Genomic DNA, 24,274 nt, shown 5'->3' with positions numbered 1-24,274 from the left:
GACAATTTAGTCATTTAATAAAAAAAAGTATGGAATTCAATTCTTAGCACCCATTTCCAGTAATGGAATTCAAGATCCAATTCCTTTAGATTCCGTTGGAATCCATGAACCAAACACGCCCTAAGATCATCTTAAACGATAAATTTCAAGACGAGATTGTTTTTGGGGACAAAAAAAGTATAATATTGTAATAGGAAGAAATGTAGGGAAAGATGCTATAATAAATAAATCAACAAAAGTATTACGTTTGAAATACCTTAGACTTATACCCAAACTCCACAAGGTAATTTTCCTCTTGAAAGATCTCAAGAAATCGTTGCTTGACTTCCAACTTCTTGTCCACAGAAGAGACCACTCTGACAACAAGTTCTTCTGCTCCAGCAACCTGATAGTAAAGAAAATATAAGATGCATTGTTCATTCACAATGTATGATATGGAGTTGTATTTTCTTTTTTGGGGGGATTATAACATCACCTCATCATAAGTTTTCCCATAGAACCTTGCACGCTCTAGTCTCTCCTACTTCAGCTTTCAAAACAACCTGCTCTCTATGTGATCACTGAGTATGGTTTTAGGTAAATCTTTTGCTCCAAGTACAAAACTATGTGGTAGAGGCATCCGCTCTCCTCTTTCAACTTCTTTCATATAACAATTTTTACAAGTATAATATGCTTGCCCCTCATCATTTCTGCAACCATTAAATAGTGCACATATTTGATGCTGCCAGGCTTCACACCTGTCACATTGAACCCACTGCAGTGCACAACCCCACAAGAAAATAGAATATAGATATATAGATGTATACTTAGAAAATAGAATTTCTCTTGATGCGAGCACCACAAGGTGTACAATATATAGGCGGGGGTTCAAAACTCAGCTTTTCAACTGCACATAGTTGACACGAGTTCTCACTCATCGAGTGTTCCAGAGCTTGATTCTTTTCTACTTTTTCTTTGCTCTGTATAAAATGAGAGATTCAAAAAAAAAACACAAAACAAGCACAGTTCCATAAAGTAAAATGCAGATTCTGACCTTGCCAACCTACTGCCTGAGACCTGTTATATGCTCATGAACCTACCTGAGACTTGAGACTTGTTATATGCTCACGACCTGTTATATGGTGTATTAGATATCTGAAAATTAATAACAAACGATTAAAAGATAATGAAATGAAATCAATCATAAAAGCTGAAATAAAGAAAATATGTTATAAAACTGACCTTCATTTGCATGTGTTATAAAACTGACCTTCATTGTTGTTAGTTCTTCCACACACTGCATTAGAACTCCATACTTTGGTACCTATTCAACCATTTTTGCATGGATGAGAGGGGGGGGGGGAGTGGGATAGATAGATTTCTTTCAACTTGAAATGAGAGGTGTATAAATGTAACAAAGCTCTTTTGTGTGTTTGTAAGAAAACTCTTTCAAGTAAAGTTACAGGTTTCAACCCATACTATGAGTACATAAGTAGTATAATACCTTAAATGCCCTTAAAGTTGCTATGTAGCGTGATGTATAACATCATATGGCTCACTAAACCCTTTTCCAGATTCCCAAACCAATAATCATAATCAAATCCAGAGGTAGAATAGTCTTCTGGGGAACAATTGGAGCCTGAGTCAGACATTGAAGAAAACGCCTCACGGGCGTCAAAAAATTCATCTTCGTTATCACTGTAACTACCCATCTTTGATTCCTAAAATATCACCTTGTGAAAACCTAACCGACATATGTCATTGAATTAATATAATTTAGCACGGAAGATTGTATCTTGAATAAATGGAATTTTGATTTTGGAAAAGGTGAAACATCCAAACCCTAACGCACCTAAGAAATCAAACAAGAAGAATTAAAATAAGGGAGAATGAACAAAGCATACCTGATATGATTAGAGAGTAGAAGTGAGGACCGTGGAATGATGAAGAAATCGCCATTGAAACCTACATAGTTTTTCAGTTAGGGTTTTCACAGGAGAAGATGAGAAGATCCAAAATCGAAATCAAAGCTATGAATAGAGGAGAGATTAAAGAAATAGAAAAACAAAAACATTAGGATGAGAGAATAAACATAGCATATCTTAGTCGGGCTAGGGTGTGGAAACTTGAGCAGTCTCTAACGAGGTCACATGAGCCCGAGGTCGTCGGAGGAAAATACCCCTAAGGTCGTTGAAGGAGAAGTGAGCAAAGATGTTGCCGAAGAGGTGAGGTGAGATCATCGATCGATTTTTGCAGAGGCCAGAGAGCACCAAGTGTTTCAGTTCTTGAAAAAAAAAAGCCCTAGTCCCTGCGATTTTGTGGAATTTAGTAGTATTATCCTTGCTTGTCTTCTTCTTTTCTTCTTAAATCTTTATAACAATCTCTATCAAAACACAGGTTGGCTTTTTAGGTTAGTGGGGGAGGGGGAGAGAGAGAGAGAGAGAGAGAGAGGAAGACGAAGAGGAGCGGGTTTTAATTTTTCATATGGAATAGGCGGGGTTTTAATTTTTGGGGATTTCATTTCCCCCGTTCAAAAACGCGCGTTTTGAGTAAAACATAAAGCGACATTCACAGAGGGCGCACATTTTAGATAAAGTTTCCTCCGTGTTTTAATTGTTTTTTTACATAAGACACTAATCTAAGGGCACGTGATAATGCGTGACATAAATCCTTCAATTTTTTGAAGAGACGACACTTTTTTAATATCACTCCCTTTTGCGTAACATAAATCACTAAGTGTCGTGGTTTGCGCGTCGTTAAAGGGTCTTTTTCTTGTAGTGTGTCAAAACCATAGTCACAGGACAAGGATAATGACAAATCCAAACTCATATGGACTGAACTCAATCTTAATTTCTTTCCACCTGGCAGGTCAAGGGACTGCCATTGCTTCCAAGTTGTTATGCAACCAATTGAAAACTCTAAGAACTCATATGTAAATCCAACTTTAACTGGAATGGGCACAAAATATGTCAACACGATAGGTTATAAATCTGAAGTTGTGTGCTAGTGAAGAACTTTAGGTTTTATTCTTGATTCGTTCTTGAGAATTTCAAGACTTTTAAGACTCCCACTGTCCTCTTGACATATAAGACTTTCTTGGCAGTTATTCAAGAGATAGTGTGGATTCTAATCAAGACAAAAACTTCACAAAATTGGCCTAAGTTGGTCTTTGTTTTATCGAAAACATCACAACTTACCAATTTCAAATGTACAAGAGTAGAAAACTTTTACTCTTACATTTGACAAGTGTTTTAAACCTTCATTAAGACATGTCACTCAAGTTACAATCTTGGAGTATGACTCTAAAAATTGTTTTTGGAACGAAGTATGAATCATCATCTTGATTTAACCACTTCAACAATTCATAGCTCTTCTTCTTAGCTATAAGAAGGCACTTAGAGGATGAATTGTGATAAGGTCTCTAAATCATTAAGATTATCATAAAAACTAATACTAAAGTACTCTCCCATCTTTTCAGATTTGAGAAACTTTTATCCTTCTACCTAGATTGGTTCTTCTTATTCGCTCTGCCATACATTGGAACCTTATCCAATGTCTCAGAATTACACTTAAGCTTGTAAGTATAACCATATTTACTAAGCTTTAGTAAACTATGACGAATAGTCTTATCAATCTTTTGTGGTGGAATTAATCAGTGCACAAGAATGTGTACTTGATCCCTTAGTCCTTTACTTTACTCACACATCCATGTGAACAAGTAATTAGTCTTAATTTTCCAAAACTTGAAAGTTCTCATTCATCATGCTATACAACTTGCATGATTCCAAGTTCCGATCCAATTGAGACTTGGGTGATGAGAATCTTTCCTTATTTGGTAAGTTTATACATTACCACAAATGAAAGAATCAATTTCATATTTCCACTCTTGCTATTAATGGAATCTTATAAGCAACAAAAATTTTCACAGATGCCATTGTAAGGATATTTTAAAATAAATAAAATCAGAAATTTTCCTTTTATTTTAAAACTTTGCGGAAGAACTTATCCTTAAAATCCATATGAAAACTTGTTGTTATCTATTCCTAAGCAACATCTCATAACTCCTAAGAAGTAGCTCAAGAATCCAATCTTCAAAGTATGCTATAGAAATCCATCTACACGATCAGATTCAGCATATTCTTTCTTTAAGTTTCTTTACTTTTCTTTGATTCTTAAAACATCAACATGTGACCCAATCACATCATGTATCACAAATCTCAGAATAGAAACTTAGCAGAGTTAGATAGTGGACTTTACCTGAAGTAGAGTCAAACTTATTGACTTTAACATCCTTAGGTAAAATTGGCAGCTTCGCAACCAATGCCCCTTCCTTTGGCAATTTAACATATGGATGCTTTGGTAATGTACTATCTCAGACTTAGCTTTTCTCTTTACCATTTGATCAACCGAGTTGACTATGGCCGATCCCTTTCCATTGGGAAGAGAGAGCTTTACTGGATATCCAATGTCATTATTGTTAATGTCCATCAAGTTTTAGGAAGTTGATCTTAGCAAATAGATAAGATCTTTAAGGGTCTTGTCATAGTCTATTTCATATGAGTCCCAAAGGAGCTCTCTATGTGACTTAGAAAGTGATTGAACCACCAACTTTCTCAAGACTTTGACACCTAACTCTCCCAAATTGTCAATATGTGAATACATCTCCAAGATGTGATCACACATAGACCTTGCCTTTCCAATAGGGCTTGAGTGACCTTGAACTTGTGGGTTAGGGAGAATAATTGGAGGAGGTGAAAGAATTATGATTTCCATTGGAGATCATCTTCATTTATGAAAACTTATTTCAAGAGATTTGGGAAGATCATAAATGTCTAAACCAGACATCTTTTGGGAGATCTTTAAGATAGTTGATTTAAAGTCCTTAATATGACACCCAATATGAAATATTAAGGCTAGGACCCAACAATCTATTTTATAACTTAGAAGAGGGATTCCGTAATCCAAGATATAAAATATTTGAAGGTAGCTAAATGACGATTTACCAATTTCCACCAAGATAAACGAAATTTATTATTAGGTTTTAATTGGATTTGAAACTCCTAGATCTTTGGAGATTCATTGAACTGTTCAATGGCATGTTTCATTCTCGTGTGTGCCCTTCAGGTTTTGTGACTGGGATGCCGAGGATCACAAAACAAGGTGTAAAGTAACCATGCAAATTACTTGGTACCCTTAAGTGTTTACCCCTCAATCGATGTGCCGGTTAACCACACACGCTCCACCGATACTAGGATAAACATTAAGTTACCCTATGCCTACCTTGTTAAATACGAGTTAGTGTGTCGATTAACCACACACGCTCCACTAACTGACTTAAACAAAGTGCAAAGTGCAATTTCACGGATTAGCACCTTATTCACATTTTCCTAAGTAACTAAGATTGGATATTTATTAAGAGTTTAGTTACTTAGTATTTATCATTAATACTTTTAATGAAGGGAGAATTCTAGTCCTGGTCCTACCCGTTCGGCTAACGACCCTCCACCAGTCAAGGAAGCGGTGGGTGAGAGTGGACACCCATTAAACTACCATTTTATAAGCAGTAACCTTATACCCCCTTATAGACCGGCTTCGTGAATGAGGCTTACTAACGGTAAGACTGAATTTACTCTTATACATACATATATATATATATATATATATATATATATATATATATATATATATATATATATATATATATATTATTAACTTATAATATTATAAAGTATAAGGGTTGAATTTTAACTTTTAAAATTCTAAGGGCTAACTTGGAATTAAAGTATTCATAAGTGAAAACTTTTCAAATTCCAAAACTTGAAGGCAAGTTTTGAAATTATTCAAAACTAATTAATTCCATAACTTATGTGTTTAAAGTAGTTTTAATCCAAAAACTTTTCAAGTTCCATAACTTGAGCACAAGTTATGGAAGACTTTAAACTAATAAAAGAATTAACTTTTCTTTATTTTAAAACTTATGGAATTAATTAAGGTTACACTTTTTATTTATTTATTATTTAATGAAGAGACTCTTGGTCCTCCACAACTTGAGGAGAAGTTATGGAATCATAAAACCATTTAATTAGAACTAGACTCTTCATTTTGTAACCTTTGCCAACTTTTATGAGTTTTATGAAACTTAAATGTGACTTTTCATATTACTTGAGGAAAAGTTACAAAAACACATTTTAGAATCAACTCTTAGATTAATTTGAATTGAAAACAACTATTTCACTCAATTTGTCTATTAATCTAAGTAACATATAAGAACAAGATAATTCAAATCAAACTTTTTCATGTAATTAGTCTAAACTTTAAACTAATAAAAAACATGAATATATTGACAATTATCTCTTGAAATCTGGATTAGCATGAACATTACCACATCAAAAACAAGTTTATAAGTCCAAAAACATCTTAGGGTAATGTTCCTAGTCCAATTGCAGCCAAAAAAATCGAATTTATGCTATCTGGATGTCCAACTCATCGAGTGCACGAACCAACTCGATGAGTTGGATGCATTTTGCCTTGGACTCGGCGAGTCTGCTGGGCAGACAACATCAAACTCGTTTTTTCATCTACTTTTGCAAGTATAACAAGAAAACAAGCCTAGTCTCTGATACCACTGTTGGGTTTTGAGCATTCTAACACTCCTAAGTGTAGATGCAACCCTAAATACCTTGGATCTATGTTTTCTCTATTATACATGCAAATATGAACTTCCAAGGTATTATCCTAATCTAGCATACAAAACAATGAATATAACAAGATAGAATACATACCTCTTTGATGTAGAATGTCTTCATGAAGCTTGAGTGCCTAGTGCCTCAAGTGTGACACCTCAAATGGTTCACACAACACCAAATATACTTGGAATAACTTGAGAGAAATCCACAACTCATGAAATCGGCTAACCCTTCTTTTTCACACACTAGTGGCCGATTTTGGTCAAGAATAAGATGCATATATAGTTAATGTTAGACCATGTAAACCCTAATTAACATGGCCTTTCATTTCCATGATCCATGGGTACAAAAACACCATGGAGCATCCATGGAGCATCATATGGGTTTTAGCCGAACTAGATAATCCACGGAGCGTTAGCCCACTATATAAGTATGGATGATTTGCACAATCAACCCATATATTTAATTAGTCTTCTTTTGATCACTTAATTAATCCTAGATTAATTCTTGATCAATACTAATTAAATAATCTTATTATTCTTATTATTAATATACTAGAACTTATAATATATTAATAACCATAAGTGTCTTATTGCTCTCATTATAGTCTATCCAAATGCATGATGCCATGCATGTTTAAATCTCGATATGCCCCTCTCGTTTGTGACTGGGATGCTGAGGGTCACAAAGTGGGTGTGAATAACCATGCAAATCTACATGGTGCCATCATTGTTACAATCACCTATTCAATGTGCCAGTAAACCACACACGCTCCATCGAACTATGACAAACAGTGAATCACCCTTTACCACCTTTGCTTAGAACCAATTAGTGTGCAGGTAAACCATACACGCTCCACTAACTTCTTTGCAACGGTGTAAAGTCTAATTTCATGGGATTGCATCAATTTCACTTTTGCCTAAAGTAACTAGGATTGGGAATTTAAAAAATGTTTAGTTACTTTATTTATATTCATTATACTTATTAATGAGGAGAGGATTGCCCTATCCTACCCGTTCGGCTAACGACCCTCCACCAGTTAAGCAAGTGGTGGGTGTGAGTGTACACCCATTAAGCGCCATTTTATAGGGAGCAACCTTATACCCACCTTATAGACCAGCCTCGTGAATGAGGCCTACTAATGGTAAGACTAGCCTTTTAATTATACATACATATATATATATATATATATATATATATTAAGCTTGTAATAATATAATAGTATAGGGTGTATTTTAAACGTTTCAAAATACTAGGGTTTTAATCTTCAATTTAAAATTTTCGAAATTTAATACCATTCAAATTAAAATTTTAAACATTAAAACTCTTGATTTAATAATTATCTCCAATTAAAATATTAATTCAAATTATTAAATCATAAGGGATTATTAAATCTTAAAGGATAATTACCAATTAATAAATCAAATTATCCTAATCCCTTTTATCCCTCTAATTTTCAAAAATAATGGGAGGGGATAATTCAAAATCTTTAATTACCATATTTAACAATTAAGAGATAATTACAAGATATGGGATTATCCAAATCCCTCAAATTTAGGATCTTATATTGGGGAAGGAGGCAAATCTCGAAATCTAAGGGCTTGCAAACCCTAGATCTCGATATCTTGAGTTAAAAGGAAGGGATTCAAAAAACCCTTCAAGATTTTTCACAAATTAGGGTTAGGAAACCGTAATCTCGAAATCTTTAGCCTCCTAGGGTTTATTGGCTATAAACACTAATTTGTCAAGTTCATACAATTGAATAATACTAATTGAAAACAAGTTAACCAAAGGCTCTGATACCACTGATGGGTTTTATACAAACAATCCTATGTGTGCATGCAACCCTAGATTTGGATTTATGTTTTCACTATTAGATATATAACTTTATGATCACATGAATAAAACCCTAAAGTATGTTGCTATTTTCGAAATTCACATATAAGGTTAGATTACATACCTCTTGTTGTTATATTGTAATAACAACTTAAATCTTCAAACCCTAAGTCTTGAAAGCAAGCACCACAAGTGTAGTGCCTCTAATGGCTCACAAACACGACAAGCAATTGGAGAGGCTATAGAGAGAGAAGAGGAGAAGTAGAAATCGGCCTAGGGATATCTTAGGACATGTGGGATGATTTCTCAAGGCCTAGGGGTCTTTATATAGGGTTATGATTAGGGTTTCAATCCTTATCCTTATCCAGTTACTTGCCCACCAAGCAACCATAAGATAATCCTTGAAAACCCTTATCTCTTAGACCATATGGATGATTTCAAGGATATCCGATCCCTTGAATTCGTCCACCCTTGTCCAAGGATAACCATTGCCTTATTTTGCAACTATCACATAATTACAATTTAGCCCCTTTAGTTTAATTAATTACACTTGATCAGAAAATTAATTCCTAATTAATTATTGACCAATATTAATTAAACAAATATCATTTCTCCTTTAATATATTATTCTTATAACATATTAATAAATAATAATAACGTCTTTCTCTATTTATTTCTCCATTCAAGTTGCTTTGGTGAAGGCAACCCAAAAGGACCATGCATAACTGGGTCAAGTATTTACCAAATATGGTTACGGGCTTAGACACTAATCCAACAATATTGTTATTCGTCCGACTGTTGTTGATTTCTTACTTATATATCATATATATTGTGTTAGATATAAAAGTCTTCATCTTATATAATACCTTTGCATATCAAAGGCATACGACTCTACTCTCTATATAACTATAATAGGTATAGTTAATAATGCTCGTTACCTCTATCACTATGATACCCGCTATAATTACTACCATCACGAGTTAAGACACATTTAAGAAAACACTCTCTACACTATACCAAAAGTTACTATACTATAATACAAGTGAATGCACTAATCCAGAATATAACACACTATCCCTCTATACGACACTCTACTACGTAAATAACATGTAACCAGGGCTTCCCGAAAGGAAAGCAACACTACATGTATAGATCTATATAGGACGGACGCTATTACATCCCGACTGTTATTTACAGTCCGAGCCGACTAGGCCCAGGGATGGAACTACATCACTACACTACGGATGACCGGGAAGGTCATCGGACCCTCTATAATCACTCAGTTTGGTTATATGAGAAATCATATCCATATCCAAATTAACACACTATGAATTAAAGTCTAAGCTAATTCCCGAATTAAATAAACATATATTGAAGTTGCAACACTACTACAGACAATCAAAAATACTTTTACCCACTCAAAGGATTAAACTTTTAAATATACCATTTTGGAAAATATTGGATTTTCTATTGATTTCTACTACTCTCAACATTCATTCCATCTTTTCTATTACATGATTATAAACACTTTTATACAAGAAATGACACTAAAATCTTATGAACTCACCAGCTTTATGCTGATACTCGTTTTCAAATTAACTTGTATCCTCAGGTCAAAGATAGACATGTACTGGTGCAGCTTTTAGGAAGATGGAGCATATACAAGACCCATCTTTTATTTTTGTTATACTTTTGGTGTCTATCAATTGTACAGAACACGTTTGTATCTAAAATCACTATATTAATGCAATGGTTGTTGTCGCTTGTTTTTACTATTATACAATTGTTATGATACTGTACATGACGTCCTCCACCCCAGAACGCATGTCGCCGTTCTCAGTTTTGGGGTATGACAGATTGGTATCAGAGCATTGTTTATAGTGAATCAAGTATATCAACCCATAAAAGATATACGAACTATAAACACTTCGGGACTAAAACACTCTGACCAATAATATATACTTTTAAATACTAAAATATATAATTAAGTATATATATGCATTCACTAATACAAAGGGTCAGTATCATTCTAGAACAGAACAGAAGTATTAAAGATTGTTGAACAACACAATTAAGCTTAGAGACATATAGTCACACCTGGGTGGATCTAGCCTGATCAACTACATCTCTCTAGGAGTGACTAGCATGTGTCTATGAATGATTGTGGTGTCGCAACAAGTCTAAAACTTACCAACACTACCACAAGAACGTTAGAACAAGCATACTATAGGAGTATTTTGTACTCTACTAACTGCATATGTGATAACAAAAAGGGTCGTTACTAGTAGGACAATAGTTACTAAGTGGATACATCACGGTTACATGTGACTAGGGCGCTATAGACTCAGAATCTGTGACCTTTGCTTCATTTCCTGTTCTTGTTTGATTGGGGATCTGAAGTTAGGGTCGCTTATTCGAAGTACTATCTTGCTTCGGTTACATGTAATTGGTATACACTATGCAAGTATTGGGTCGACTAGTAACGATCATCTTATAAGTATTCTAGATTAGTACATCTATTAACCTTTCTTTCCCCATTATCGCGTAGATAACATGGTTGGCTTCCACCATCTCGGCGATCCGTATTATCCGAACCAAGGCAATGCAAGATGGCTAGATGAGGAGCAGGAATATGATCACCCGATCCCTTTGGATGATCACCATGCTGAAGGCTTTTCGGATGACTCCGACTCCGAGCCAGAAGTCAACAGCCTGCCCCCAGTAGCTCCAAACCCTAACCCCCGTTCGGTATTTCAAGGCCCCACTCCCATGTGGGCAATAACCCTGAACCGATGGAGCGATGAGCAGGGTCAGCCTGTACCTTTCGACGGAGACCGAAGCTTCTACAACATAAGCGAAGGAGGATTAGCGGACCAATTCTTGCCTATCATGGTTCGTAGGATCGCCAGGAACACCGAACAAGGTCAAGCAACCATCGGCCGAATCGTGGAAATTGATGCCAACTCCAACCTTAACACTGGCCGCATCCGCCAACTAGAAGAAGCCATAGATAGGACTAGTAGGACCAATGAGGTTCTGCAGCAACAGCTAGCTGCATCCCGAGCCGAAGTTAGGGAACTCCGAGCATGTCAGAGGGTTCAGGAGAGGCACCTTCAAGAAGTTGTTCGCCAACTGGCTGATCTTAGGGTTCGCCCAACGAGTACCCGTCGTCAGTAGAAGATATCTACGTGTCTTTCCCTTTCGTTTAAGGAATAGCCTTTTTCTTTTCTATGCTCGGTAGAGCACTTGCTTGTAAACATTCCTAACTTTGAAAGTACTCTAATTAGGCCTCTAGGGTGCCAACATTTTCCTTATGATTTGATGTAAGACCTACTGTTAGGTCACTTTTCCTGAACTCATATTACATCATTAATATCAGTAATATTGGCAGTTATCTACTCTATTACTATGACTCTATCTGATAGTTGTACTATGGTTTAGTCCATGAAACGCTCTCATCATTTATACAATTGATTCTCACTACTGTCATTATCTCTATGAACTTTCAGTATAAGATGCCTCCCCGCAAGCGCCCGAACAAAGGTAGACCTACAGCTCAAACTCCACCTCCACCACCCCCTCCTCCACATATTGATCCTGTGATATTCCAAACAGTTGTAACCGCAGCTGTAACAGCCGCTATGCCTCAAATGAACTCCGACGATGCTAGTGGAGCTGGAATGGGCACCAACTCCAGACACGGTGAAATTCCCTCACGTACACCGGGGTGTACTTATAAAGACTTTATGAGCTGCAAACCGACATTTTTCAATGGGACCGGAGGAATCCTTGCGTTGTCCCAATGGATTGAAAGGATTGAAGTTGTCTTCGAAATGTGCTCATGCCCCGAAGAAAGAAAAATAAAGTTCACTGGCACCACTTGAAAGGGCCTTGACATGGTGGAATGGCCATCTCAAATCACTCTCTTTGGTAACAGCCAACGCCATGGGCTGGGACACCCTAAAAGATCTGATGATGAGTGAGTACTGCCCTAGGGGCGAAGTTCAGAAACTTGAAGAAGAACTTTGGAATCTCAAGATGAAGGGGACTGACATAATAGCTTATACTGCAAGGTTTTGTGACCTAGTAGCTCTGTGTCCCAACATGATACCTTCAGAAAGCAAGAAGATAGAACGATACATCTGGGGTTTAGTGACCCTGTATCAAGGAAATGTGTTGGCATCACGCCCGATGACCTTTGATAGTTCCAAGGAATTGTCCTAGAGGTTAATTGATCATGAAAACTCCTCCACCCCATCAACAACCCCGTCAAGTACTACTGCACCACCCAAATCGACTGACAACAAGAGGAAGCGTTGGGATCAGAAAAAGGGAAAGAAAACTCAATCCTCCTCTAAGAACCGACAGATCGTGGCCGTCCATGCTGCCACCACTCCTGCTACCCCCGTACCAGCCAAATGCTATGCTGGAAAATTACCCAAGTGCCCCTTCCATCACAACGTCCCCTGCCGTGAACTACACTGCACCAACTGCGACCGGAAGGGCCATATTGTTCGGTTTTGTAGGTCCCAACCCAAACCTATCTCCCAAGTCCCCATCTCGGGAGTGAGCCAGGCCTGTTATGGCTGCGGTGAAGTTGGCCATTTCAAGAAAAACTATCCGAAGGCCAGGAATACAAGAGGAACAGGAAGACTACTCGCTATTAGCCATAATGAAGCAGTAGTGAACTCCACAGTAGTCACGGGTACGTTCCTTCTCCACAACTCTTATGCTTGTGTCTTATTTGATAGCGGAGCAGAAAGAAGCTTCATAAACCAAAACTTTAAACACTTACTTAAGAAAACCCCACAACCACTAAAAGAAACATTCGTCGTAGAAATGGCTAACAGAAAGATAGAGAGCTCTAATGAAATCTACATAGGTTGCACTCTCACACTAGATGATCATTCATTCCCAATCGACCTCATACTAGTATCTATCAAAAGTTTCGATGTCATTGTGGGCATGGACTGGTTGAGCCTCCATCGTGCTGATTTTCTATGTTTTGATAAAGCAATCTGTCTGAATTTACTGAATAACGAAACCCTGTTAATCTACGGGGACAAACCCAGTACGAGCCTTCGCATCATCTCAAGTATTCAAGCCCAGAAGTACTTGGGTAAGGAATATCGCGCATTCCTTGCTCACGTTGTCGATACGAGCCAGAAAACGAAATATATAAAAGACTACCCCGTCGTATGTGATTTTCCCGACGTCTTTCCAGAAGAACTCCCAGGTTTACCTCCCAAACGTCAGGTTGAGTTTAGAATCGACCTAATCCCAGGAGCAACCCCCATAGCTAAATCGCCCTATCGTCTAGCATCTACTGAGATGCAAGAACTGTCCGGTCAACTTAACGAGCTGCTCAGCAAGTGCTTTATAAGACCAAGCTTCTAACCCTGGGGAGCACCGGTCTTGTTCATAAAGAAGAAGGACGGATCATTTCGTATGTGTATCGACAATGGAGAGCTCAACAAGCTGACGGTCAAGAATCACTACCCTCTTCCTCCGTATAGACGACCTATTAGACCAACTGCAAGGGGCGAGTTACTTTTCCAAGATTGTTCCTAGGTCCGGGTATCACCAGTTACGAGTACTTGAGGAAGATGTTTCGAAAATAGCCTTCCGAACTCGTTACGGACACTACGAGTTCGTAGTAATACCGTTCAGACTAACCAACGCTCGTACTGGGTTTGTCCCCATAGATTAACAGGGTTTCGTTATTCAGTAGATTCAGACAGATTGCTTTATCAAAACACAGAAAATCAACACGATGGAGGCTCAACCAGTCCATGCCCACAATGACATCGAAACTTTTGATAGATACTGCGCCTTCCCGCGATCATCACTGGTACCTGAAACACATAACACATAACAATGTAAGCATAAAGCTTAGTGAGTTCCCCAAAATACCATACATAACACATACTAGCCACTCGAGGCTATAACTCTATGGACCTCTGGTCCTAACTCTGTGAACCTTTCGGTCCTAACTCTGATATACTCTGATATAAATCACATAGAAACAATGTAGTACAATACATCACATAATAGCATACAATACTACCGACTGCACCGACTCAGCATTCACACCAAGTCCTCCTCCTAGAGCCCCAAATCCAAGGTACGATACTATCTCTAATCATGTGCTACTCACTAGCAAATCTCTCATAAGCTCCTTGCTGCTATCTCAACACTCTCAAGCATTCCTAATAGCAAAATCCCTAGACTAAGGCATCATATATCAGGCCACTCTAGTTCTAATAAGAATATCTAGTTTTATTCTAGCATGCATAATATAATTCATATAGCATAACATTTCTTTTACAACTTATTGTAAGGGTATTTTGGGAAATCACCATTCGGGCGCTGGCTGATCGTACACACGGTTCTGCTCTGTCTGTTTCAAAACTATTTTACTCTTTTTTTCTAAAAAAAAATTACTTTATTATCAATTTTTTCCACAAATCCTTAGTTTGAGTTCAGATACGCCCGAAGATGCATCTGAATCCCTCAAACCAAGGCTCTGATACCAAATTGTAACACCGTAAAATTCAAAACAAATTTTCACATTTTCAAACACGTTTTAACAAACACATTTAACAACAAAATCCCATTGTATCATAACTTTGGTTCACAAAATATTTCCCAAGATCAAAATACATAAAAATCCATGCGTGTGTACGAATCATGTCGGCGCCTTCCCGCGATCATCACTGGTACCTGAATCACATAACACATAACAAATGTAAGCATAAAGCTTAGTGAGTTCCCCAAAATACCATACATAACACATACTAGCCACTCGAGGCTATAACTCTGTGGACCCTCTGGTCCTAACTCTGTAAACCTTTCGGTCCTAACTCTGATATACTCTGATATAAATCAGATAGAAACAATGCAGTACAATACATCACATAATAGCGTACAATAACTCTGGCACATTCTAATCTCAAGACTCCCAAGATAATTCATAAAGCTCCAAGGGTTAAGGTCTCTGGACCTCTTTGAGTCTAGGTCGAAAGCATAAACTTGATAACAGACCAATTGCTCAACATAATCATCCTCAAAAGAGGTTAGAAAACCCTAACTCTAAGAATCAATACCAAAACTAAAGAAGGTCCGAATAAATACCTCAAGTTGAAGTCTCTGGACTCTGAAACCACTAGAATCACACCTCCTTCAGTCTCCTCTTGCTCTTGATCACCTTCTTCTTGCTAAACCAAAGATAGAAAGATCAAATATGGCTTCTCCTTCCTCCCAAACGATCTAGCTCACTAAGGGTGCTCTCAAGGGACTGGTAGCCTAAATGGGTGGCTAAGAGTGCCCTTAAATACGCTCCAACCTCGGAGGATTAGGTTATCATTAAACAATGTGGACTTGCCGAGTGCACTCATGGAATCGTCGAGTCCAAACGCGAACCCGGATGATAATCCGTGACGCTACTTGGCGAGTCTAAGCATCAACTCGCCGAGTTCCTTCACAAATTCCAAAAATAAAATATTAGAATAATATACCTCGGAATCCGGATGTTACAGTTTTATAGGTTTTCAATGTCTCTAAAAATATACAATGGTTACTTTACATCATTTTTTAACGTGTGGTTAAATGTTTAACAATAGCCATAATATACAAGAATTATGAGACTACAATTGATTTAAAATGATGTTTATTCTAAAGTTTTTGTGACTAAGTTAAACAATAACAACATGAAAAACAATTTATGTGGCAAATAAATACCATAATTGATTATTGTTAAGACTAAATACTAGCAAATCATCACTTACATCATTACTTATATGTGTCCATTTACCGAACATGGACATGTTCACCGTAGTTATATGTGTCTAAAATATACCCAATAGTCTTAACACGATACCGAATAATCCTTAATTTTAACAAAATGTGTGTCTTTATAACAACTATGATTGTATTTCACTTAATTGTGTGTCTCTATACGATAGGTTATAGTCACACCAATTTATTGCTTTTTGTGACTAATAATTAGCAATTCGCCACTTATGGACGTAATTACATGTGGCCATTTAGCAAACATGGTCATACTCATCATATATTACATGTTTACAAAAGATACACAATAGTTTTAATAAAATTTAAACTGAGTAACAATATAAAAGAAAACAACTACACTAAAACATCATGAATGTCGCAAGTTGGTGATATACAGTCACCACATTTACTAAATAAATGTGACTACTAACGGTTTAACGCTATAATATTGGATATTTAAGGAACAAAATTCAATACACATTTGCCATACTTTTATAATACGGCCACATATTTTCATATCATACGAACACTACATTTTAAAGTGACCATAAGATCCATACGATGTTGTCACCTTCTGTCACACTTTCAGTGAAAAAACTAAAATGTCAGTATACGTATATGGTCAAACTTTTTTGGTGTGACTGTAAGTCATTTTTCTTGTAATGATCATAAGAGTTGAATTGATTAAATTTCATATTATCTTAAGAATGTAGTTAGTGGTAGATGCAACTTATACGAATGAAATACAAAGTTTATGTAATTAGTGTTACTGATTATAAGAATGGAATCTGGAAAGTAGTATTGGAAATGTCTGTTGTACCATAAGTTAAGCAACCAGAGGATAGATAAATCAATGAACTAATTCCGATGCGACAATTTATCAAACATTTGCTGGTCCAAATGAATATAATATGATGGAATGGGGATTCATCAGTACAGGTCAGATAAACATTTTTATTATTAGAGATAATTCTATTGAGATTAAAACTCTTCAATATGTTATAAAGGAATAAAAAAAAAATCTGAATCTGAAGTAAATACAAACAACGATTCGAGTTAGCATACCGTTTACTTAAAATCCTCACTATGTAAATTATGAAGAATGTCATGGAATTAATCTTAAAATTCCGGAACCAAGAACAAATTTAAGCATCATCACGAAAATTAAAACACATAAACAGTAAAAGCAAACAACATGGTGGTGTCGCGAGGAGGATAATTGTGCAGAAGAAACAATTTCATATTGAAAGCTTTTATGAATGACTTTGAATATTGTCAATACAGTCTGAATTTAGGATTTACTTTAGAAGCGAAGCAATTTTGGAGGCATTATTTATGATATTTATTTTGAGATTGATTTTGCATAAATAATTTAGTGAGTTGTCAACTAAATCTGCTGGAACAAATCAGAAATATACATGTGGAAAATACTTTAAATCAAAAATCTTAGAAAATTTCATGTGTTTAAATCTAGGAGAATATAACACGTGACAAAATGATATTTATTTATTAGCTAGGATTCGTAAATTGTTTTACATATGTATTTTGTATAACATTAAGAGTAAGTTCGTTTCATATTTGTAGTCTTGGTCCCAAAAAGTTCAAAATTTCAATTTTAGTGCCTACTTTGTAATTTTAATGTTTTATAATGATATTGGTCTCTCTTTTAAATAAAAGTGATTCACTATAATAATACCCTTCCATCTTAAATAGTAAATGGAAAGGAGTTTCAGGTCACTGCTTTGACGATGGCACGTAATATGAAAAAAAAAATTAATGTTTTTTTAATGTTTTTTGTATTGATTTTAGATTTATTTGGAAAAGAAATTTAGTATTACTCCTACGAAAATATTCTACGTCTGCCACAACTCTTTATGAATATTTGTAACTTATTCTAAGAATATAAAATATTCTATGTTTTGGGTTTAAAAAAAAAAATTAGTGTGTTAAAAAACCCCACACCCACCCAACTACTACTCCCATAACCATCTTCATATAAGTTACAAGATCACAAGCAAACCTTAAATATTAATGTAATTTGTACCAAAATAACAATACCGTTTTTTGCAAAAGCCTTAGCCCAAAACATCTTTATTTTTAACAGAACTGCAAAAATGTCTTTCTTTTTAAACCCAAAACATCGTCTAACACACTTTTTAAGCCAAAACAACGTATTTTCTCTTTAACCAAAAACAAAATAGTACATTTTTATACCAAAATATTAATGTAATTTATACCAAAATAACAGTATACTTTTACTTATAACCAAAAAAACAAAAACACACTTTTATATTTAACACAAAAACAACAAAACATTTTATTTTGAACACAAAAACAACAACATAGTTTAATTTTAACAAAAAATAGCAACACACGAATCGTTATCCAGAAAAAATTCAATAAAAATAAACCTAATCGCCAACGCTGTAGTGCAAGCTGCCGGCACAAAGTTGTGCATACAAGATTTCTATTTCTCTATGTATTGTGAAGGTTACAAGTATTAGTTGGCCCATAATAGACTTGTGACAATATGTATCATGCGTTCCTTGAAACATACCAAGTTTTAATATAAAATTAAAGAAAATTTCCAGCAAAGTGCAAATATTTTGGTCAAGTTTATCTAAAGGTCCGAAATTTTACTTTCTTAAAAAAATTCCAATTACCGGATAAAAAATTCAAATCATCCACTTTTTGCCGATAAACTATTTTTTACCCGTTCACATCTTAGAAAATGTCTCATTATTTTGGTTAGTTTATGAAAAAGTTTCAATTTTTTTTACTTCAACTATTTTACATTTTCATTAAAAATCTAAAAATTTCTTTGTTGACATTATGAATAGAAATAAATATCATTAATCGCCATAAATGTGAGGATCAAAGTCTTCTATAACTTGCCAAAATATAATAAAATTAATATCATTTTGAACTCATCATCGTCCATATAATTCATTTTCCACATAAATTTATGTTACATGTATTATAAGATATTCAAATTATGTGTAGAAGACCTGATTACAATGTACATAAAAGCAAGTTAACGGAAAACCAATTGTTGTGTTCTTATAAGAGATCATTGACTGATGACAAACCAATCAATACAATAAGTTAGGTGACATTCTCTGAATTCTACAGAAGACCATGCGTTTAATCCTAAAACTTTAAGCATATATGAACAATTTCTTTATGGATCAATTGCTTCAAAAGTTTGTAAATTTAAATTTCGGAGCTCCAAAACATTGAGACTGTAAGAAATGTGGTGCTTGTTCTTCTATAGACTCACCTCTATGATCACAACTTCCTTCTAAACATTAATGCGTCAAACCAAAAGAATCATAGAAATCAATCCTTATAAAAACAAAGACCATATTTTTTACGGTCTTCGCATATTGGGGGTTCGTTTAAAGTTATTGACATTTGAAGTAATAAATCCATGGATGAACACTTTTAGGTAGATTGTAATAATATGTTTAACACATAATTTGTATAACTTATAATACTTAGAACATAAATTTGTGCGGTGAATTGATTATAAAGATGATGATGATTTCATAATGATGACAATGTCATTGTTTTGTGACAAATAATTAGTTATACAATAATTTGATTCTTAATTTTACTGAGTTTAATGATGTTTATTCCTATTCAAAGTTTCAACCAAGAAATTTCTATATTATTAAAGAATGAGTAAAATAGTTGAAATGAATAACAGTTGGGACAATTTTCATAAACTAGTCCAAATACTCAAACATTTTTTTGGAGGTATTCAGACAAAAATAGTTTACCGGTAAAAATGGTTGATTTGAACTTTTTATCCGATAATCAAGATCTTTTTGTAACAAAACTAAACTTTTAGGACCTATGCATAAACTCGACCAAAAAATTTCGATTTTTTTTGAGATTTCATCTTCTTTATTTAAAAAAGATGATCATGAACAATAATGTATTAGGGTTTTTTTTTTTTTTTTTTACAAAAACCTAGGCCTAAGTTAAAAAAAAAAAGTGAGTTATAGTATAATCGAGTGGTTGCACGTACAATCTACATATCTAAACCTCTTCATTTGGTTGTCGAACACTTTAATTTATGATGCTTTGAACTGGTTCCGTGGTTCCTGGATTAATAATACTTTCCTATTGAACATATATATATATATATATATATATATATATATATATATATATATACAAACACAGGGTTTATAATCATAAATGATTATGCACCACCGCCTGTTCCTTTTTCTTCCATCGCCTTTCCACCCATCATAATTGTCACCTTCACCACGGCCACGACCACCACCCCGCCACCAACCGACCATACTACTATCAACTCCATCAAGTATACCAGCACCACTTAATCATATACGATTAAGACTTTCTGAATATACATATATGCATAAACATTTATAATCATATATTTTTACACCTCTTCGTCATATAATCTTTTATGATTAAGCATAATTCGTTGTTGTCTATATGTTGAAGCGTTAGAACAGAAAATAAGAAATATGTAACTGATGTTGAGTCTCAACATCTCTATTTTTTTATTATTTCGAGGGAATCATCACGCGCGCGCTCGCGCACACACACATACATATATATATATATATATATATATATATATATATATATATATATATATATATATATATATATATATATATATTTTGTTAATCTTTGCTTAGTGTAGTGGGTTTCAATATTTAATACTTTTGAAGGAAACCACAAGGGATGAACCCAATGCAAAGACCGAAGAAAAGGCCTTATCTTCAACATCGTTTCCATATAAATTCATCGGTTTATCTCAGTACCCTAATACAAAGAAAGCCATGGCCACCATCGTAACAGTTGAAGATGCTTATCCTGGTGCCGATGCTGAGGTTCTAAATAAGGCTTGCCATGGTTCTAGATCTTATCTCTCTAATTTTTCTTCCTCCTATAACTTATATTAATCTGATTTCTCATTTATATATTTCTTTACATTTATATGAACAGGATGGGGAACAGATGAAAAAGCTGTAATAGCGATTCTGGCACATCGAAATGCTACTCAAAGGAAACTGATTAGGGAGGCTTACCAAGAAATGTATGATGAGGATCTTGTGAACAGACTTGAACATGAGCTATCTGGTGATCTTGAGGTATTCGTAATGATAATCTACTGTGTTTTTTTTTTCTTTTAATTTTTCGATGTAATCTTATGAATAATGTGTGTGGGTTAATCGATGTATGTAGAGAGCAGTGTACCGATGGAATTTGGACACTGCAGATCGGAATGCAGTGCTAGCAAGTGTAGCTATACATAAGGAGCCTCGTGACTATAAAGTGATCATTGAACTATCATCCACTCTTTCTTCGGTAGAGCTTGCTGATGCCAAGCATGCGTATCACTGCCGCTACAAGCGCTCTTTGGAAGAAGACATTGCTTCGCATACTTCTGAAGATCTCCGAAAGGCGAGTCGTATTGGTTTGATTTCCGTTTTAATAAAATATATAAAAACAGCACATCTAACAGAGGATATTTATCTTTGCTACAGTTACTTGTAGGTTTGGTTGGCATACATAGGTACGAAGGTGATGAAGTGAACTTAAAATTGGCAAAGTCCGAGTCGATCATTCTTCGTAATGCCATTGAAGAGAAAGCATTTAACCATGAAGAAATCCTCCGAATTATCACTACAAGGAGCAAGCCGCAACTCATGGCTACTTTGAATCACTACAGAGATGAACATGGTTGCAATATGACCAAGGTACATAGGAATTTCATGATAAGATACTGTGTTTTATGTATTTTTATATATAAATAAATAAATAAATCATCCATATATTGAAAACTCAGTGTTTATCTTAACAATTACAGCACTTGAAGGACGATCGAGACAATGAGTACACAGAAACACTACGTACCACGCTTAGATGTATGAGTGACCCGATTAAGTACTTTGAAAAGGTTAGCCTTTTTGTTATTTCCATTGAACCACATGGGCTAGTGCTATCAGCCATTTTCAAACGTCTTATGAAACATGTTGTAAATCATATATAAATACGAAAATTACGCACAAGAATCCTATTTGAACTCTATATTTGAAGTCCGACTACCAAATTTATAATCAAATAAGCACTTACATGCCAATATTTTACATAAAACGTATTTCAAAACACATATTTAGAAATTTTAATAGTTTATAAAATATAATATATTATATAACAAGTAATAAATTACAAAAATATTTAAATACATGTAATAAATTCAGTCTATAATATGAAATGATTGATAACAAAAAGTGTAGTTTAAAAATAATTAGACAAAAACCGACCATAGCATAAACTACCAATATTATCATTTCTGGAATATCATTTATGTTTATTAGATGTATGCCATCTTATAGGTGATCCGTAACGCAATTAAAAATAGTGGGACTAACGAGGATGCACTAACTCGGGTTATCGTTACACGAGCTGAGAAAGATCTAGAGATTATCATGGAGCAATATTACAAAAGGAACAGTGTGCCACTTGATCATGCTATCGCAAAGGAAACTTCGGGTCATTACAAGAAGTTCCTTCTTGCACTACTTGGGAAGGATGATTAGTTTACAACATTGGTGTCTCGAGTTTGAGTTTTCAAAAATAAAGTTTATGAGAGTTGTTCTTGGTTGAAAATCCGATGTTATTTATTTCTCAGTTGTTTTGTATATGCTTTTCTTGTGTGTGAACAAAGCAAGTGATTGTGTGATGTATGATCAATCATGTACTATTTTATATTAAAAGAACTTTTGGTGATATGTTTCAAGGAGTGAATAATTCCAAGCTTCCTGGCATGCTTAATTAAACTCGATTTAGGAATAACAACCTTCGGCATGCATTTGTTTTCGATTTTGGTGTTCGATAGGGGTGGATCTTTGGATGTCTTCTTGTATTCAATCGTTTAATGGAAGACTTTGATATTCCATCCATCATTGTAATCGATTTGTTTTACATGTATCAATAAAGTTTCTTGGAAAATTTGTTCAACAAATAATGTTAACTGTGTTTATATTGTGATTTTTAATATATCTTAGTGATTTTCTTCATGTACATTGTTTATCGGTTGCTGATTTATGTCTTAATGGTTTTGTATATGTTTTAATTTATCGGTTGTTGAATTGTGTGTTTTGTTTAGATGAAACAACATAATCAACTTTGTTCTTTTCTATGAAAGCAGTATATATATATAAAGACATTAGAATTGAAAAATATTGATATGATTTTATTCGAGTAGAAAGTAAATTTCTGACATATTTATGTTTTCTCCTTCTTTGCATTGGTGTTATTTTTTCAGTTTGTTTGATTGAATCGTAATGTCATGGAAAGTTTGTTTATGGTATCGATGGAAAGAGCCTCGTAGGGAAGCTTAATTGACTGCTCAAATGAGGAAACTTAATGGAAAAGAATTAAGAAGATTTAAATTGTTTCGTTGTTGTTGACAATGTGTGGGTGTGTTGTTTTAAATACTTTATGGAAGATTTGTGCAACAATTATCATATGCTGAAAAATGGTTTTATGTTGCAATCATTCGACACTACAGATATATATCGGATTATAAAGTTTTAGGTTGAGCAGAATAGCACATGAGAAGTATGTAGATGTATTTGTTGGTAAAAATCTTTCCAATTTGACAAATACTATTGATAGAAGTTCGGACACCAAGCATAAGATTATCTGAAGCGAATAGTAATCTATCCGACACGAGATATAAGTTTCCTCTTACATTACGATTCTCATAGAGAACCTTGATGAATTGTTCATGTTAGGAAACGTAGATGTATATGTTGCTTATCTTTCCTGTTTGAAAATTGCAAGTGATAGAAGTTAAAATCCTGGACACTAAACATAAGTTTAACAAAATCAAATAGTAACTATTCTGACACTGTACATAATCAGCGGCCGTGGAATTTCAATTTGACTCGTAATAGCCTATCCAACCCTCCATAACAAGACATTCGATT

The 24,274-nt window shown here is 34.8% G+C and overlaps 1 protein-coding gene and 1 long non-coding RNA gene across 2 annotated transcripts; one reads left to right on the top strand and one right to left on the bottom strand.

Annotated features, from left to right (window-relative positions):
- Positions 1 to 255: 255 nt before the first annotated feature.
- On the bottom strand, positions 256 to 1,321 carry LOC145001046 (uncharacterized). The gene is made up of 3 exons (XR_013661471.1): positions 1,222 to 1,321; positions 476 to 1,134; positions 256 to 385 (listed from the first exon to the last, which is right to left on the bottom strand). It is a non-coding gene; the product is annotated as an uncharacterized LOC145001046 (long non-coding RNA).
- Positions 1,322 to 21,016: 19,695 nt separating this feature from the next.
- Positions 21,017 to 23,071, top strand: LOC145045326 (annexin-like protein RJ4). The gene is made up of 6 exons (XM_078993668.1): positions 21,017 to 21,188; positions 21,282 to 21,427; positions 21,522 to 21,740; positions 21,824 to 22,036; positions 22,147 to 22,236; positions 22,676 to 23,071. Exons 1-6 carry the CDS (start codon positions 21,116 to 21,118, stop codon positions 22,877 to 22,879), a joined length of 945 nt encoding a protein of 314 aa, XP_078849794.1. The 5' UTR covers positions 21,017 to 21,115; the 3' UTR covers positions 22,880 to 23,071.
- Positions 23,072 to 24,274: the final 1,203 nt, after the last annotated feature.

Source organism: Lactuca saligna, chromosome 1, assembly GCF_052625555.1.
Source record: "Lactuca saligna cultivar CGN05327 chromosome 1, ASM5262555v1, whole genome shotgun sequence".
Taxonomy (NCBI): Eukaryota; Viridiplantae; Streptophyta; class Magnoliopsida; order Asterales; family Asteraceae; genus Lactuca; species Lactuca saligna.
The sequence above is the reverse complement of the archived record's forward strand: the minus strand, read 5'-3'. Positions and strand labels throughout refer to the sequence as shown.